The sequence below is a fragment of the Dipteris shenzhenensis genome, chromosome 4, assembly GCF_047967505.1.
Source record: "Dipteris shenzhenensis isolate YYH24624 ecotype China chromosome 4, Dip_SZ_1.0, whole genome shotgun sequence".
NCBI classification, from domain to species: domain Eukaryota; kingdom Viridiplantae; phylum Streptophyta; class Polypodiopsida; order Gleicheniales; family Dipteridaceae; genus Dipteris; species Dipteris shenzhenensis.
In genome coordinates, this window is record NC_141599.1 from 54,718,555 (window position 1) to 54,736,344 (window position 17,790).

The window sequence follows — 17,790 nt, forward strand, 5'->3', positions numbered from 1 at the left end:
TCTAACTGGTACATTGACTCCCATCCAGAGGATATCTCCCCTGCTATCTTGATGCTTTGGCTTTTTCAGGGTGTTCCCATTCAATATCTGCTGCGGGACCCAGGTGAATGGGAATGAGTTGATGCAGGCTTTGGCCTTTTGGGGGTGTCTCCATTAAATATCTGCAGTTGGCCCCAGTGAATGGGAATGGATTGATGTAGGTAATCATTCCAAGAGCCTTCCTTTCTTTGACTTTACTGTTGGTAATGCCAGGAATTTTCAGATTAGAGCTAGAGGGTGGAGACCTCCAGCAGTGGTGAGCTTCCATAACAATCCAAACGTGGAGAGATCTTTTTGGAGAAGGCTTTGGAAATTCCTCAGGAACAGGGAAGTCACTCTTTTCTTCTGGCTACTCACTCATGGAAAGATTCCAGTAAATCATTGGAGGAACATTTTTGGAGTTGATCCCTCTTCCCCTTGGTGCTTGGCAATAGTTGAGTCTATTCAGCATTGCCTCTGGAATTGCAAACAGGCTAGGATTATTTTGGCTGGGATTGCAGGACTTGGGCAGGTTTTGTAGATTACTTGTGTCTCAGTGGCCTGGCTCTCTTTGGCAGGGCCTCAGATTTTCTATGAGAGTCTCTCCTCTTGGGCTTTCACGGTTCAGTGACACCTAGTAGAGTTGTGTCGGCTTGACACTATTCCTAAGTCTCATTTCAGACCTCCACGCACATCGGTGGACCCAAGCTGGGAGATTATTGCTAGTATCACTGCCTGGCACATTTGGATATCCAGATGTACAAGGCTCTAAATGGCACACAGGTCCATTTATTTCATAGCATGCCTGCATCTAGACAGATATTTATTCTACACATTCTGATGCCTCCTTGGTCTAGGATGCAGAAGACTTCAAGATCTGCATCGGCCAAGAGGACACCTTTTCTCAGACCTCTGCTACCTCTATTAGCACACTCTCTACTCACTCTTTGTTTCAGACCATCCAGTTTAGCCTATTCTCTGCCCGTTTTTCCTGTATGCCCTCCCATCAGCCTCCACTTACTGCGGTTTTTCTTCCTCAGTCTCCCATTATCTGCTGTACTCCTTTCTGTTCGCCTCTACCTCTTTCCACTCCCCTACAAACTAGTTAGCACACTCACTCACACTCTCTTTTTTTTTTTTGTGAAACCAGTAACTATATTATTAACATGAGATCAATGTACATGATATTAGACTCCAAAGAGAGCCTAATGGAAGAACTCAAAAACAGTTAGAAAACACTTCAAGGCTAGTCATATCCAAGTCCCTCGCAGCATAGCTATCATGTAAAGATTGCTTGAGGGACATTCTGAAGAAAACATATGCCTGAGGAAACTGTTGTCCCATCCTAGAATGCAATCTCTGTGTCCAAATAGTCCAGAGTACCCAAAAGCGAGTCCAGTGAAAGAAAAGGAGGAATGGAGACATCTGGGATGAGAAGCATCCAAACATCCAGAAGAGTTTCCCAAATCTGATGGAGGGAAACTGAAGCCGCAGCAAATGAGAAACATGAGTGATCAATAACCGAGAGTGCTGACAAGACCATAACAAATGGGGAACTGTCTCACGGTGATAAGAACAACGGGGGCAGGAAGAGGAAGCAATGCGACATGCTGCCAGTTTCACCCCAATGGAAAATGCTCCCACTATACATCTCCAAAAGAAAAGCCTCTGTTTCAATGGCAATTTGGCTTTCCAAATTTTCTTGAGTCGTGATTGCCACCAAGATAGAGGCCTATCCAAATTCCAAAGATTGTTGGCATGCTTATCAATCCATGGAGGTGGAAGAAGAAATATGTCGACCATCGAGGAGGCCAGATTATGCATTGAAAGTGAACAGGTAGCAGGGGATAAGGAAGTCAGATTCCAGTCCAGCAATCTGTCCTGTACAAACAGTGGAGGAACATGAACAAATGGCTGCAACATAGTTGTAAGTATTCTCCAAATGGGCCAATGATGCAGACCCAAGGGGAATGTCCTGCAAGCTTGTGGGAATGAAAGCACATAACCATGTTGATCCACAACATCTCCGCCAAATTTTATGCCCAGTTTCATAAGATTATATGCTTTGATAGGCTCTTGTAAAGCGAGAGGCGATTCAAACACCTTGCTCTAATGGATACTTTCCAAGCGAAAAGAATTACCATGATTGGAAGAAGCACCTGTCCATTTAGCATAAGAGAGAATTCTCTTCCAATCATGAATAAAAGCAGTAGAGACAGGACAACCAGGAATTTTCCCCTGAAATGTGGTCATGACTGCTTCCCAGTGATTTGTAATCCAATGCCCATATGCATGGGACATCATGTTTCCACACAAAGCTGCTACATAATAGCCCATGGCTGTTTTTGCTGAAAAAAATCAGCAATCATAGTGCTCTTTCTTGCCAGCATATGAAACTGAAGATTGAGAATATTCAGTCCCCCATGAGTCTTAGGAGAGCAAACAGCCTGCATGGGAAGAAGTCGCAATGCCTTTTTGTGAGATTTGCTTTTCCAAAATATCTCCATAGCCTGGGACATATAGGAAGCCAAATGCTTAAAAGACCAGGGAAGAAGAGGCAAGTAAAATTGCACGTATGCCATAATGATAGACTGTACTATCCGATGTCGAACATGTAGAGGCCAAGTGGACAAATGCCAGTATTCCAGCTTCTTGTTGATCTTTTGAAGCACCCATTTGAGCTGTTGTTGAGGGGTAATATTCCAGCCAATGGGATATCCTAGATGCCTCACAAGAGTGGGGGAAGGGAGGATGTGGCCAGGCCAGAGAAGTGCATGCCAATCAGCTTCTTTCAATGCTAAAAGATTGGATTTCTGAAAGTTAATATGCAGTCCAGCAGCTATGCCAAAATCATTCAGAGTATGCATCAAGTGAGAGAGGTCAATTTGAGAATTCCTGGGCATGAAATATGAGTCATCAGCATATGTCTGTGCAAGAAACGGCTGTGCCCCTGGAATTTGCAAGCCATGAAGCTGCCCTGTAGTTGTAAGATGGTCCATCTGCAACAATAATGGATGAGTAGCAATGGCATATAGTAGCGAACTAAGAGGGCAACCTTGTCTCATTGAGCGGGTCATAGTCCATGCTCTTGACAACCCACCACCAAGCAAACACTGCGCAGTGGCATGAGAATAGAGCCAGTAGATAATGTGGACTAGCCGAGGGCCAAATCCCAATTTATGCATAGTCTGAGAAATAAAATCCCAATGGACAATATCAAATGCTTTGGCAATGTCAACTTGCAGAATGAGAACATCTTGTTTAGATGGCATACTCAATTGCAAGCAAAGCATTGGACTCACTCACACTCTCACACACCCTCACACAATTTCGTACCCACACTTTCTGCATTTCCACTCACACACACTTTCATACCCCCCCTTTCAGCATTTCCGCTCACATCCTCCTTCATTTTCTTTCTCTCACATACACGCACATCCACAGACACAATGATGCACTCACACTCTCACCTATCAGCCTTTCGTACCCACACTGCCAGCATTTCCACTCTTAGCCTCCTTCGTTTTCACACACAATCACCCACATTCATAGGCACACTCATGCACACACACTCTCGCTTATCAGCTTGTCTGCTCACACATTCACTCATTCTGCATTCACTCTTACACAATCACATGCACAATCACAATCACTGTTACACAAAACACACACGTAAATACTCTTTTTTTTGTGAAATCCATGTATATTTATATTACAAAAAGCAGTCCCTAAAGAGGAGACATGCAATTACAATATCAGAAGATTTCAGTGTAAGACAAGTAAACATAGTAATCTAGACAAACACACAAACAATCATAGAAAGATTGCATGAGTAACATCTCGAAGTATTGAAACTTGGAAAAAGTAGAATCTCCAACGACTATGATTTCTCTTGTTCACAGAGTCTAGAGTCCCCGCTATCGCACCCAAGTGACGTAAAGATCAAACTCATGCCTCCGTGGGTAAGTCCCGATAGCCCAAAAAGCTTGCCAAAGCAAACAATAGGAAACCAGGCTCGGAGACACTGGTGGAGAAAAACAGAAAGTCACAAGTCATCGGGCAAATGCTAGAAAAGGTGGAGCAAAGATTCCCTTGCAGCCAGACATCTGTGACAAACAGCAGGAGCAATATGTCTACTTTGCACAGTTGGCCAAATAGAATAACACCAAGCATCACCCACCATAGAAAAACCTGCTGACGAAGAGGAATTTTGCATGACCAAAGCTGCTGCAATCTTTTACGCCACCATTTGGCATTACCATTCATAGACCATTTGGCACTACACACATCCCATTACTCACAAAACACACACGCACACACACACTTCCCCCTTGTCCTTTTCCACTGACCTACAAGTGATGGAAAAACTACTAAAAGTTTCCAAGTCGGCCTCCCATCAAAGATTGGCTAATGGAAACCAATTCAGACAATCGTCATCCCATTCCATCGGCCATGAAAGCATGCATTTTCTCCAAAGACGAGCTGCAGCAGCTTCAAAAGGACATAGAACTTTAGAGTTCTGTTGTTCTATTTGCATGCATCCCTGGATCCTAGCCTTCTAGTACTGGATCCTTGTTGTCCTTCCTTCAGACCTTTCTTCGCACCTTTCAGATATTTGTTTGCTAGGGAGAGGTTTTGTCGATCTTCTTGTTGGAAATTATATGGTCACCTCCCCATTTGTAAGCGCCCATATGAGGGCAGCACATTGACTGTCATGTGGGCAGCAATCACTCACAGATAAGAAGGAAAATGGGGCTGCCACATGGGGACCACATAGACTGCCATGTGGGCAGCACATCTAGGAAAGTACCTACCAAGCTTGAGCTACCCTGGAGGACAGAAGTGGTACAAAACTGCCACGTGGCTAGCAGGGACAGGACAGAGCAGATCTATGCAGGTCTGATGTGGCGTCAGCAGTACGGATGTCTACAGGTGTCAATACGGAGCTGGAGCAGGGGTAACTGGAGTAGATAGGCGACTAGCCGACAGAAATATTGGGCCAGGAGAAGGAAGAGGCCCAAAAGACAGGGCAGATGTACCTGGGCTAGTGGCTGGTTGCTACGTGGCTAGGCGGGGCTGCATATGGGGCTGAGCTCACAGACCTAGGTTCAGGTTTTATAGACCCAACCAAGGCTCGCTGGGTTTGCTGATTTGGCAGCCCAGCCCGCTGTTTTTTGGGGGCCCCTGGGGCCTATAAAAAGAGCCACTTCAGGGCTCATTCATCATCCCTTTGGTGAGCAGTTTGGAGCAGCAGGCAGCCAGACTAAAGGGCCTATCTAGCAGCAAAGAAGGTGGCAGACTGCAGCAGACAAAGAGCTCACCGAGTCTTCACCCTTGGCTGTCTATCAGGGCACCAAGAAAGATGGACCAAAGGGGGAGCTTGTGCCTCACCATTGGCTGTGTTTCAGAGCAGCAAGGAGTAAATATTCCAGGTCAAACACTGCCTTATGTGTGGCTGTCCGGGAGGAGCAACCTAAAGGTGTGTCTTGTGAGACACAATGACGAGACCAACATAAGCTCATAGGCAGCATGCAGGCCAAGTGTTTTTGGAGTGCCACGGAGGTAGGAGAACAGCGTGTTGTGTCAGTCCACATCTAGCCAACACTTTGCTGGTGGAGGGTGGCACACTGAACATATGCATTTTGTATTGTGCCCATCTTGGAGGCAAATATAATTTTGCTGGTTCTATATCTTTCTTGTGCATCTTCCCCTTACTTGCTGCACATCTATCCTAAGTACACATTAAGTAAAAGAGGTTTTGGATTCCAATTATACCGCTGTGTCAGTCCCTAGGATACATAACTAACTCTGGGGTTAGGACTTCCGCTGCGGTGTTATACTGTAACATTGTATCAGAGCTCTGACAGACACCAGTGGTGGAGCTTCAAGGCAAGGGCCTTTGAAAGCACGACCTTGATTCAAAGCTTGACAAGATCATCTTCTACTTCTGAAGGATCAATGCCCTCATGAGAAAGAGGGTGACTCAGATTCAGGCAGGTGTACGACTTTCTATCTCTGTATCTTTTAGTTCAATGTTATGGCCGTGAGATATCCTATTTCTAACTTGGGGAGACCGGCAAGTTGGATGGGACGAATAACACATTCTGGAAGATGACAGTCCAAAGCCATTTGGTGTTGATGTTGACATGGGAGATTGTGGACGGGAGTTGAGTTAATGCCTTAGCCCACCGTGACTCCAGCCACTGCAACTGCGGCCGCAGTGACTGTACAACAAATCTTGTTTTAGTGAGAGATTGGCTGACACGTGATGCTTTGCATCGAGAATCTAATGGACAAAATGAAGTAACAAATAGTACTATTGTGTATAGGCTCAAGCTTAAATAAGAAGTCAACCTAAGACTTGGGATAAATATATTCATGTCTCACAATCTAACTACAATAATGCACCTCATTAGGCTAATGGAAAAGCAGGTAATTAGGGATTGTAGTCATGATTTACATACGTGAACATCAGTTGCTTGCAATAACGGATGCAATCACAAACATTCCCATAATTAAAAACTTGGAATCAACAAGCTGTCATTATTATAGGAGACGTTTACCATTGCTGCATTTACGTCTAGTACTGGTATAGGTAATATCATTGCCTTATAAGTTATAAATACTAGTGTTAACTTTTGCAATACCAATACTATCAATAGCACTGCCAGTAATGATACTATTATTGATGGTAATAGATATAGTATGATAACACTAGTGATATTACCAATGGTAATAAGTATAGTACCAGCAAACTAGGAATATTACCAATAGTAACACCACCACCCCGACTATAAAGCCAGCCCACGAGGGGCTATTTTTGTTGCTTTGGATTTGAGAGACAATTTTCCTCTCTTATTTTAAGCCCACCCCAATGCCTAGCCTGGTGAGTGGCTCTTGGTTTCTGTGCTCACAAGGCAAGGGGCTAGGAAACATACATGCCTTACACAGAGGCAGGCCGTGGTGATGCTCTTCGTTCTGTCCCCTTCACAGTCTTCTTGTATCTTGTTCCACTTGGTGGATGTTCACCGTTCATTTGTGCTTGGTTGAACCAACAATCTTCGTTCTATCCCCTTCATAGAGGCTTCTTGTGTCTTGTTCCACTTGGTGGAAGTCCACCGTTCATTTGTGCTTGTTGAACCAACAATCTTTGGTCATGTGGCCCGAGCGGTTGTAGATATTGCAATACCTGCCTAACAAACACCCATTTGCCAAATGACCATCTACTTTGCACTTGTGGCACCATGCTTCACCCTTCAGCCCCATTTCTTTTAGAAGCCTCTTTAGCTCCTCCTCCTCAACCTTGGTCTCTCGTTTTTTCAGCACTTTGTCCTTTCTTCTTCGTTGCTATCCAATTCTTGGATCAGCACTTTCTTCTCGTTATGCAGTTCCATGTTCCCTTTTCCTCGACTACAATCGCTCTGTTGAGCAATTCATCATATGTCCTTGTTGGGTAAGTTATCCATGCTGCACAATTCGGTGCCACAAGTGTTGGGTGGCTGAGAGGATTCAATGTAGCAGTCGGGAGCTCCAAAGTTAGGCCCTCAGACGGAGAGCGGCTCTTCAAGAGCACGGAAGAGCCGTTCGTAGAGACCTTGCATCTATTGAGAGACTCAAGGAACAGGGATCCGAGATCCCAGTAGCTTAGGGATCGCCTGGAGTGTGCACGCTTGGAGCTACAGCATTTGGAGGTATTGGAGCAGGTCCCTTAAGTAGTTTCGCAGGGCCTTAACAAATGGCTAGAGGCTCCTTTCATAAATGAGGAGTTGTGGGAGGCCCTTCAGGCGCTTCCAACCCAGAAGTGTCCTGGAGAGGATGGCCTAACCCCGACCTTTTTTCGATGCTTCTTGGAGCATATTTCCACCCCTTTCAAACTAGCCTACTAGGAGATCTTCGACTCAGGAGCACTCCCACACTCCTTGAGCAGAGGCTGGATATGCCTGCTTCCGAAGGGGGGCGACAGATTAGACATTCGACAGTGGAGGCCGATTACCCTTCTGGACACAGCTTACAAGATCTTGGCTAAGGTCTTGAGTCTATGTCTGAGACCCCATCTCCCAGATATCATTCATGAGACATAGACTGGTTTTGTCCAGGAGCAAAGCATCCTGGATAACATCTTCACTTTCTGGGAGGCAGTGGATTGGGCCAGAGAGGAGGAGCAACCGCTTGCCGTTCTGCTTCTCAATTTCAAGAAGGCATATGACAGGGTGGAGTGGTCCTTCTTGGAGAGGATCATGCAAAGGCTCGGTTTCTCAGAGAGATTGATCAGAGGGGTATCAGCTCTCTATGCGGGCAGCTCCAGCCAAATGATTATTGGGGGCCACACAAGCGAGGCCTTCCCCCTCTCCCGCTCAATGAGGCAGGGCTGCCCGTTGGCCCCCCTTATCTTTTTCTTTTCGTGGCAGAGGCCTTAGGTTACTTTCTGCACTCCCAAGCTCTTGGTATTACAGGGATGTGGCTTCCCATTAGACAGGAGGAGGAGCTACTTGATTCCGAGTTCGCAGAGGACACAGTGCTGCTCTATGTGGATGGCTCTGCGGCCAGCCTGGAGAGGACCAGAGGGGCCTTAGCCATTTATTGCACGACTTCCGAGCTCGCATAAATTGGGCCAAATCCATTGGTTTCTTCACAGGCTCGAAGGACACCCAGGAGGTTCGAGATTGGGGAGCTGATTTTGGCTTTCGTTGGATCCCAAGAGGAGTGACAACACGTTACGTGGGCTGCCAGGTAGGCATTGAAATTTTGGCAGAGCAGCAGCTCAGACTGGTCCTAGAGAGTGTCAGGTGGAAGCTCTTATATTGGAGCTTTGCCAAACTCTCGTTTGCGGGTCGCACACTAGTGGTGAACCAGGTACTCCTAGCCACAGCTTGGTACATCGCCTCGTGTTGGTGGTTTTATCGAGGCTGCATGGGGCAGCTACGGCGCCTAGTAAGGAACTTCATCTGGTCGGGATCGGATGGCACGTGCAGCACTAGAGCCAGGGTGGCCTGGCAGAGAGTGATCTTGCCATAGACGCAAGGGGGACTTGGCATTATTGACCCAAAGATGCAAAGCAGGGCCCTCTCGGGCAAGCTGGTTGTGAGAGGCCTTACTTTGAGTGCGGAACCCTAGAAGCTCCTACTCCAGTGGGGGCTTCTTGGGGGACGATGGCAACAATCCTACAGGTGGATCTTCTCCGAGGCTCCGCTGACAACAAGGGCTCCCCGTTGATGCAGAGTCCCTACAGAGTGTGGCAGAGATTGGCAGGAGGACTCACACTGGCTAGGCCGTCTTGCAAAGAGGAGTTTGAGAGGCAGCCTCTCATCTGGCCCCCAGATGTCAGAGACCTGGAGGGACACGAGCTGGGACAGCGGACTCATATCGGATGGGCACAATGGGATAGGAGACCGGTTAGATCCTTTGGGACTTGGAGACAACTTCCTAGAGAGACGGAGGCCCTCAGTCACGCTCTCTCTTACCTTTGCGGAGCAGGTATCAAGATGCATGAGATTGAGGAGGCGATCTCAGAATCCTGGTGGGAGAGACTTCAGAGGCCCTCAACCCTCCACTTCTAGTCACGACAATTCTCGCGGACAAGGGTACCGCTCTAGATACGCTTTTTTCAAGAGTCTCTTGGTTCCCCCTAGTCTCGGTTCTATCGGGTGGGACCGAGAGGCTCATTGTCAGAGATGAAGGAGGAGACAGAGATAGACCTAGAGGACTTGGAGTGGCAGAGGGTTAGGATTGTGGGTCACTTGGGTAGGACTTGGTACATCGATCCCTCCATCATCTTATCGACCCTAGAGGGAGCGGTGTGGCGCCTTTGGATTTGGGAGGGCTGACCCTTACGCGACATTCAGTGGGACCCAAGGGAGTGGTTTTGGCCCGCTCGTATAGGGCACTTGGACCGGATAGAGGAGGTCTCCTTCTCGTATACCACTCGCATCGGACGTCGTCTACAACTAGAGGCAGAAGCATGGTCCCCTTCGAGGGAGCGACATTGGCTAGAGCAAGATGTCCCAAGAGAGGTCATAGGCCGATTTTGGCCCTACCTCTAGACGAGTTTGCGCCCGAGGAAAAAATCTTTCTTCTAGCTGTTGGCGCATGGGGGACTGCCCATCAGCCCCTGGCTAGAGCAGATGCGGATTGATAGCAGATACACTGGTTGTGGGGAGGGAAATTTGGAGACCATCCCGCACTGTCTGTGGGGCTGCCTCACTGCACAATAGATCTCCCTGCTAGCATACAGAGGATGAGCAGGGATTTCACGTGGGGGATGGTGGCTTGGCTCACAGAGGGAGGCCATGCCTTTGCGATCGACCCTGTCATGCCAGCTTACAAGATACACGGATAGCAAGTTTCTCGAATTGAGATCCATGACACAGTTCATCCCACCCGTTCACGCCCACCAGCTCTCTTGGAGGATGGTGTTTGGGAGACCGTCTCTAGCATCATTGCCTCCTGGAACATATGGGTGGCCAGATGCAGCAAGGTGATGGGAGGCCAGTCGATCCCTCCGACGGCTACTCTGTGGCACTATATTATCTTCACATTGCGCGCCACTTGGGAGCGCGGTACTCCAAGCTCAAGAGCGACTATCGAGAGACGAGAGCGCTTCTGCCAAACATGGCCGCCATGAGTTTTCTACACCCTTTCCACGAGGGTATTTGTTGGGTATATAGACCACCAGCATGGTTGCTAGCTCCTGTTTCAGACTCTCTACAGGTGATGAGCAGTGAGATCCGGAAACGGATGGTTGTTCTTCTAGCTGGCAACCATTTCTTTTCTTTGTTTACATCGACAGCTCCTATTGGAAGTTGGTTGTATGGTTTTTTTCAAGCATTAATAGAATTTACTTCTTGCAAAAAAAAAAGAGAGGCTGAAGTTGAAGAAGTTGAAGCCCACGCCATTCAAAATTTGTATGGTGGATCAAAGGTTGGTAATTGCATCAAGATCAGTGGAGCCTCTTTACGGTCACATTCATCCTGGTCAAGATGGAAAGCCAAGAAGGGTATCTGATGTTGTTGGGACGACCATGGTTGAAAGGTACCAAGATTCTCCACAATTGAGGAGGAGGGACCTTCACAACTGCCCAAGATGAGAAGGACATGCAAATATCGATGGGCAAGAGCATGATCCAGAAAAATTACAAGCACGAATGCGCGGAGGTGGAAGGAGGCCTAATCCTCGAACATTGAGGAAAAGCTACTCAAACTGAACATTGTGCCCATCAAAAAGATTGGCACAATGCGGGTAGGAACTGAAAGGCTACAAAAGCCAAAGAGTTGCACATGGCCTTTCCAAAAAACTTCACCAAAGACAAAGAAGGACAAAGAGAAGTCCAAGGACAACCAATAAACCATATCAGTCGAGTTAGCGGTAGTGGATGAATCATCGAAGAAAAGGCGATTAAGGAAATCAACGTGGGATTGCACGAAGCACCGACACTGACCCAGATGGACAAAGAAGTTTTCAATGAATTCCTCAAGCCAACCGAAGTAGTCTTCAAGGATGTACAAAGATGTATTCGCCTAGGAATACATGGATTTGAAGGGGGTCCCATCAGCTAGAGTCAACACCGAATCCCCCTCATTCCAGATGCAAAATCCATTCAGCAACAGTGATACCAAATGAACCCCAACAATGCCAAGTTGGTACTCGCCCAAATTCACTGGATGTGGGGTTCTTTGACTCTCTGGAACATTGCCTCCTTCCTCTCTTTGAGAGGCATCGGTGATGGCAAATTATTTGGCTTTCTCACTTCCCTCGTTTTTGACATTCATTGCTAGTTGGCTTGCTTGCACGCCATTGGTTCCTCCAGCGCAAACCACTTCACATTCCCTAGTAGGATCGCCAAATGTTAGCACTGAATTGTGGTACTGTTTGGTTCATCCCGTCGCCATTCGTTTCGTTCTGAGTGTGCGAATCGATTGCCCTTTCCAGATGACGAACAGGGTGTTTAAGCTTCGTAGAGCGACACCGATCGACGTGCGGTGAGTATGTAGTGTGGGGCAAGAGGAAACACACTATTGAGAAAGTGAATGATGAGCACACAAAAAAAGGGATGTATGCCCACAAATTGGATATAGCCTTCTTCTATTACTTAGCCAAAATTTCCATCGTTTTTTACATTCATTGCCAATTGGTTTGCTTGCACGCCATTGCTTCCTCCAGCGCAAACCACTTCACATTCCCTAATAGGATCACCAAATGTTAGCACCGAATTGTGGTTTTGTTTGGTTCATCCCATCGCCATTCGTTTCATTCTGAGTGTGTAAGGCGATTGCCATTTCCAGATGACAAACAGGGTGTTTGCGCTTCGTCGAGCAACACCGATCGACGTGCGGCAAGTATGTAGTGTGGGGCAAGAGGAAACACACTATTAAGAAAGTGAATGATGAGCACACAGAAAAAGGGATGTATGCCCACAAATTGGATATAGCCTTCTTCTATTACTTAGCCAAAATTTGCAATCACATACGCCAACTCAGAGGCCACACTCTACGCACCCCTGTTTGCGTTGGTAGCAAGAATGACCCTAACTCCTCCAACTCTAGGACTTTATATACGTGACCTCTTCTTAATCCGTGATGAGTGTACCCACCACATTAACAACCATTTGCACCTACACCTCAGAGGGGTAGGTGCCATTACATCATATTAGATCCTTCTGACGCATTTGACCTTCGCAGATACTATGTTCACTGTCATCTGTGTCATCTGACATCCACCGAAGAAGGCTTTTGAGAGCTGGGGCCCTTTGCCATCTTGCTTTGTTTGTCACGTAGGACCTCCTTGCTTTGTCGCATAGCACCATCTACGAGGGACTGGCATCCAGTATAGGGGGGTACGAGCTCACCTTGGCCTTCACTTGATCGCTCCGGCAGGTCTTTACGCTCTTCGGTCAAAGCATTTTCTTTTTCCCTTGGTTGAATGCCAGCTCCCGGGTTCAACACCACAGCATTACAAAATTACTTGGTAGGATTAGGAGAGGTAGATGCTAACATCACTTGTCTAGCTTAGATAGTCAACTCCTCAGGTATCTTACAAGGGGGCAGATCTGGACAGGTCCACAGAGAAGTCCCTTGCCGATCTTACCACATGGTAGATATGAAGATCCAAATACAGAAAGCCTATCTATGGGACCAAGACTCATAACACTCGTTCATTCTTTAAGTTATCTGGCAAGATGTTGTACATCCCGTCATGGCCGGGACAGTATACGTGCCACAGTGACCAAAAGAGCTTTTTTCGAGAGAGTAAGGCCCAACTCACAAACATCCGCGGACAAGAAGTGTGGATGTTGTGAATGTCCGCCCCCTTTTGAGAGGTTTGTACGCAGGTTGATTCACAAAGGGCAGACAAATAAGAAATGCGTCCAATGTAATCACCAATCAAATGTGGCATGGTGGTAGGGTCTATGGAGTGTGGTAGTAACGACAGGAGCTTTGAATTCCATTTGCAATCTTTTATTTTTTGCAGGTGGACAAATTCACAGGTGGCTTTGGGAGGCCACCCATGAAAAAATCAGTTTTTGTTCGTGGGGCATAGTCCACATGGGATTGTCCGGGGACATGTGTGAAACGCTTGAAACATGGCTCTCAAATTTTATTGGTGGAGATACTTTTTTGGTTCATGTCCGCGGACAAGTGTGAATCCTACCTAAGACCATGGTCTTCTCTTCACATATACTATCAAAGGTCATCTCTACCCTCCAGATTGGCTTCATTCTGCATGATTTTGTATGAGGCTCTTAACAGGATTTAATGCTGGATCTTTTGTAATTTGTCATACCTTCTTGAAAGCAAAACAGTAATACCTTCAAGCAATTGCACACACAGCAAAGCCAGCTCTCAAAACAAAACAAAAAATCAGGGAAATAACAGCAGATAGACCAGCAAGTAAACCTCTGTATTATATGAGATACAAAATCGTGGACTGGTATTACAAGATGCTGCTCCAAAACTACAGCCGAATGAAGGCACAACAGACTATGCTGCAGCCATACTCTTCATCCTACACACATTGGATGAGGCTTTTGAGTGGGATGAGGGAATGAGGCCAAGGGCCTTCCATAGGAGGCAGCCTGCCCCCCAAACTTAGCCAAGCAGCAAGCCCGTGCTAGCCACCAAAATGGCTCAAACATGAGCCCCTCAAAAGCCTATGTAGAGACCTGCCCATCCAGTCCATTACAGCCCTTGACTGGGCTCCAAAATAATCCACAGTTGGTAGAAGTATATAGTCACCAGTGGGCAAATGGTCCCTCCCCAAAATGCTATCTTTCTGGCCTGATATCTTCCCCATATAAGGGGGCATTGGATAGTTTTGCAGGGATACTCCAAGCGGGGCCCGATGGAGTGCAATCAGTGATTGTAAGAACAACGCATGGTAAAAGAAATAAAATGCTGGGGGGAGCACCAACCCTAGTCAGAAATCCAACTAGAAGAAATATGCCAGATAGATGAATGTCTAAGAGTGCCAGCGAGAAAGGAGTCTTGAAATGCTCCAATGAACAGAAGAATAGCAAATTAAATTCCATATGCCCATTTCACATAAGGATACTAAGCAATTGACTGTCCTCCATGTCGAAAAGACTCAGCTAAACTAAGGAGCAGGAATGAATTTCTGATATACCTGAGATGCAAAATATATGGTGCAAATCTCGAAGACGTATCTGCAGCATCATAACAGGTCATTTCATAAATTTGACATTTTCAATCAACTTCAAATAATAATAAATCATTCCAGTACTTCATAAATTTGCCATCAAATCAACTTCAAATGTGATTCTTTTTTGTCATCAACAACAGAATCAACGTGACGAAGACATTTACCCTTTATAGAATGACCTAAGCGCAAATACGAATCTGTAGAAGGTTGCTTGCGCAACCAAGAGATAGATTATTCCAAATCGTGTGAACCATCTGAAATTCCATACATAAACCTTTGTTTCAACAGAATACATGCACAGCATGGACAGCCATGTTAAGCTCCCAAGAAGTAGGGACAAAACCTGCAACAAACAGCAGCGCTTGGGTCATACCGCTCACTAGCGGTAACCAAAATGCATGCACACGCTTTATTCGTAAGCCCAGAGCGTGCCCACGTGGGTTGCAAGCATGATGTGCCTACCTCAAATGGAGCAAGGCTTTTCTCTCCATCCAAGTTGACCGTCGAGATGCCGAGCAGAATCTGAATTATTGGCCAGAGCGTCAAACCTGCTGCAAAGACAATCGTGGAATAATGCGTGTATGGCCATATCAAGTAAAACCTCTTCAATTGATATCCTCGCAAGAGAAGCCAAATCCGGTAACAAACCAAGCAGCACAGCACGCATTGGGAGATGCCAATGATAATGCCTTCGGCTATACAAGGCGTAAAAGCACCAAATCCACTCTGCAGTTTCGTTTCCCAGGTACCTCCAGGAACAGGACGGCAGAAGGACTCCATGAAGACCTTGGAGCATACGAAAGCGAATGTTCTCGTCAAATATTCTCTATTTCTGTGTTTTGGAGAAAAAATAAGAACTTGATTGGAAGAGATGAGAAGATGAGGATCCGAAGTTTTTGAATTATCAGTGAGTTGGTGGAGATATTTGCATGTCCTAAGTTTGGTCTGAATTCAGAAAGAGGAATTTCATTTTGTGTATGCAAGCGCAACCTCCAACATCAGCCTTAGCAGCTCCGCGACCTTGGCAAGCCTAGCGTCCTCGAGATACTATCTTGAAGCTAGCGCACTATCCAAAGCTTAGAGAAGCTAACAGTTCTCTTGAGTCCATGGAAAGACCCGGGATATCATGTTAGCCCATCCGTCGACATGAAGCTCGAGCGAGCCTTGCAACATCAACCGATGTAGTCATTTGTTTTAAGACTCCGTGAGGTGCAGTTGCAGCGTGATCTAGCACTTGGAAGAATTGTCATTTTGCGAGTCCTCAGATTAAAGGTTGACGGGTGAGGATTGATGTGCAAAGTAGAAGTACGCGCAAGTTAAGAGTTCCGAATCGCGCTGATCCGGCGAAACGGCAAGATTCCCAGGCGATTGCCAGGACCAAGGCTCGTCGGAATGCGTGAGAGGAAACGAGCGCCGCGGAAGTGGATCGGCGATCTCTGTTGGGTTGCAGAAGCTAAAATGCGAAAGGATGGTGTAACAGAAGGCGAGAGGAGGTTGGCGATGAGAGGTACGCGAGCAATTGATGAAGGGAACCGTTTGGGACAGGGTGGGATGGGAATGAGGAGGAGGAGGAGGAGGAGGAGGAGGTGGACTGGATGGAAAAGGACTTTCAAGAGCGACAAGCCAACGAGAGCACAGCACTGCAATTCACTGGAGTGATGATGGGAGTGATGAGGAGCAGCAGCAGCAGCAGCTGCCAAAATAACACGGCCCTCGAGTCCCGTAACCTGTTTATATCTATTCCAAGTTCCATTCCAATCAACGCGCCAGCCTCCACGAGCCGACCATGGCCACACAATGCACATGGGCAATGCCTTGGTTGGGTTCGTAGCTAGCAAGGGAGGACAATTCCATGACAAACTCAACCCAAATAGCATCTCTCTCTCGTCCTCTAACTCCAAATGTCGCTTTCAATAACAACTTTGGTATAAAGAAAAGAAGGATTTACCACCTCTTCGGATCTTTGAATATACTTTCATCACTAATTACATTTAATTCTCCTCGTTTACATGTTTGTTAGGACCGCCTTAGAGGTAGTGCTATAGTCTACACCTATTTTTTAAGGCAAAAAAAAAAACAATTAAGTCAAAATTGCCATTTATGGAGATCATCCTACAAAAATCATCTAGGAGGTTCGTCAAGAGATCAGTCATACACAAAAAAAGGGCCAAATTAGGGGCTATCACCCCCAACCGACACTGAAAAGCAACAAAACCCATTGTTTGCAATCTTGGAGACACAACCGTTGTATCTTCACGCACTCTACTCAGACGGCTGGGGTCAAGGCAAACTTGAAACTAGCTTGCCCATAGCCATTGGTACTTGTAAAATTATCCTTTAATAGCCAAACATCCTTTAAAAAATCCTACATTTTACACCCATAAGTGCTTACTTTACCACTATATTAGGAGGTAGTGCCCATGTACATTTGTGCACTCTTCTTTGGAATTCAAATCAATGGACTATAGATCATTCCTTTTTGGTTCCTTGATTAAACCTTTGATAGTATCTTTAAAGTCAATGGATGGGAGATCATTCTTTCTTGGTTCTTTGATTGAACCTTTGATAGTAGCAACGTGCTATACATATATGCTTTGAAAAGATTGCATGCAACATGCAATTTTGTTTATGTGATAGCCTATTGAAAGCAACATGTTATGTGATTGTATCATGAATGCACATGATTCTAAAGCAAGAATGCATATGGTCTCACTCAATATCAATTCCAGATTCTTTATAGCTAGAAATCTAAATGCTTCTAAAAATTTAACAAAGTCACATGTAATTTGTGGGCTGTATTAATTGTTGATGTGACATCATACTTTCATTTGGAAAGCTTTATACACTAGAGCTTGCTCACAAAACATATTCTACCTCACATAATGGTTATGAAATAGAACATTCATTTTTAATGTATGTATATGTGTTTGTATGTATGTATATATAAGTATACATATTTGTATATATACATACATACATAAATACAAATGAGTGTGCACACGTGTGTGTGTGTGTGTGTGCATGTGCTTTTTATAAACGTTACATATCGAAACTCTTTTGGTAGGTAAGTAATGTCAAATGTGGACAGATATAGGACTAAATGGAAAGCACATCCCAATT

General features: G+C 45.9%; 1 protein-coding gene across 1 annotated transcript in view; it reads right to left on the reverse strand.

Annotated features, from left to right (window-relative positions):
* Window positions 1-16,261, reverse strand: part of LOC147903061 (ABC transporter C family member 2-like) — a 124,579-nt gene extending 108,318 nt beyond the window's left edge. The window contains exons 1-3 of the mRNA XM_087374148.1: window positions 15,133-16,261; window positions 14,835-15,013; window positions 14,635-14,674 (exon numbers count right to left, since the gene is read on the reverse strand). Coding sequence (XP_087230274.1) covers window positions 14,635-14,674; window positions 14,835-15,013; window positions 15,133-15,450 — 537 coding nt within the window. The 5' untranslated portion in view covers window positions 15,451-16,261. The remainder of the gene's footprint in view (window positions 1-14,634; window positions 14,675-14,834; window positions 15,014-15,132) is intronic.
* Window positions 16,262-17,790: the final 1,529 nt, after the last annotated feature.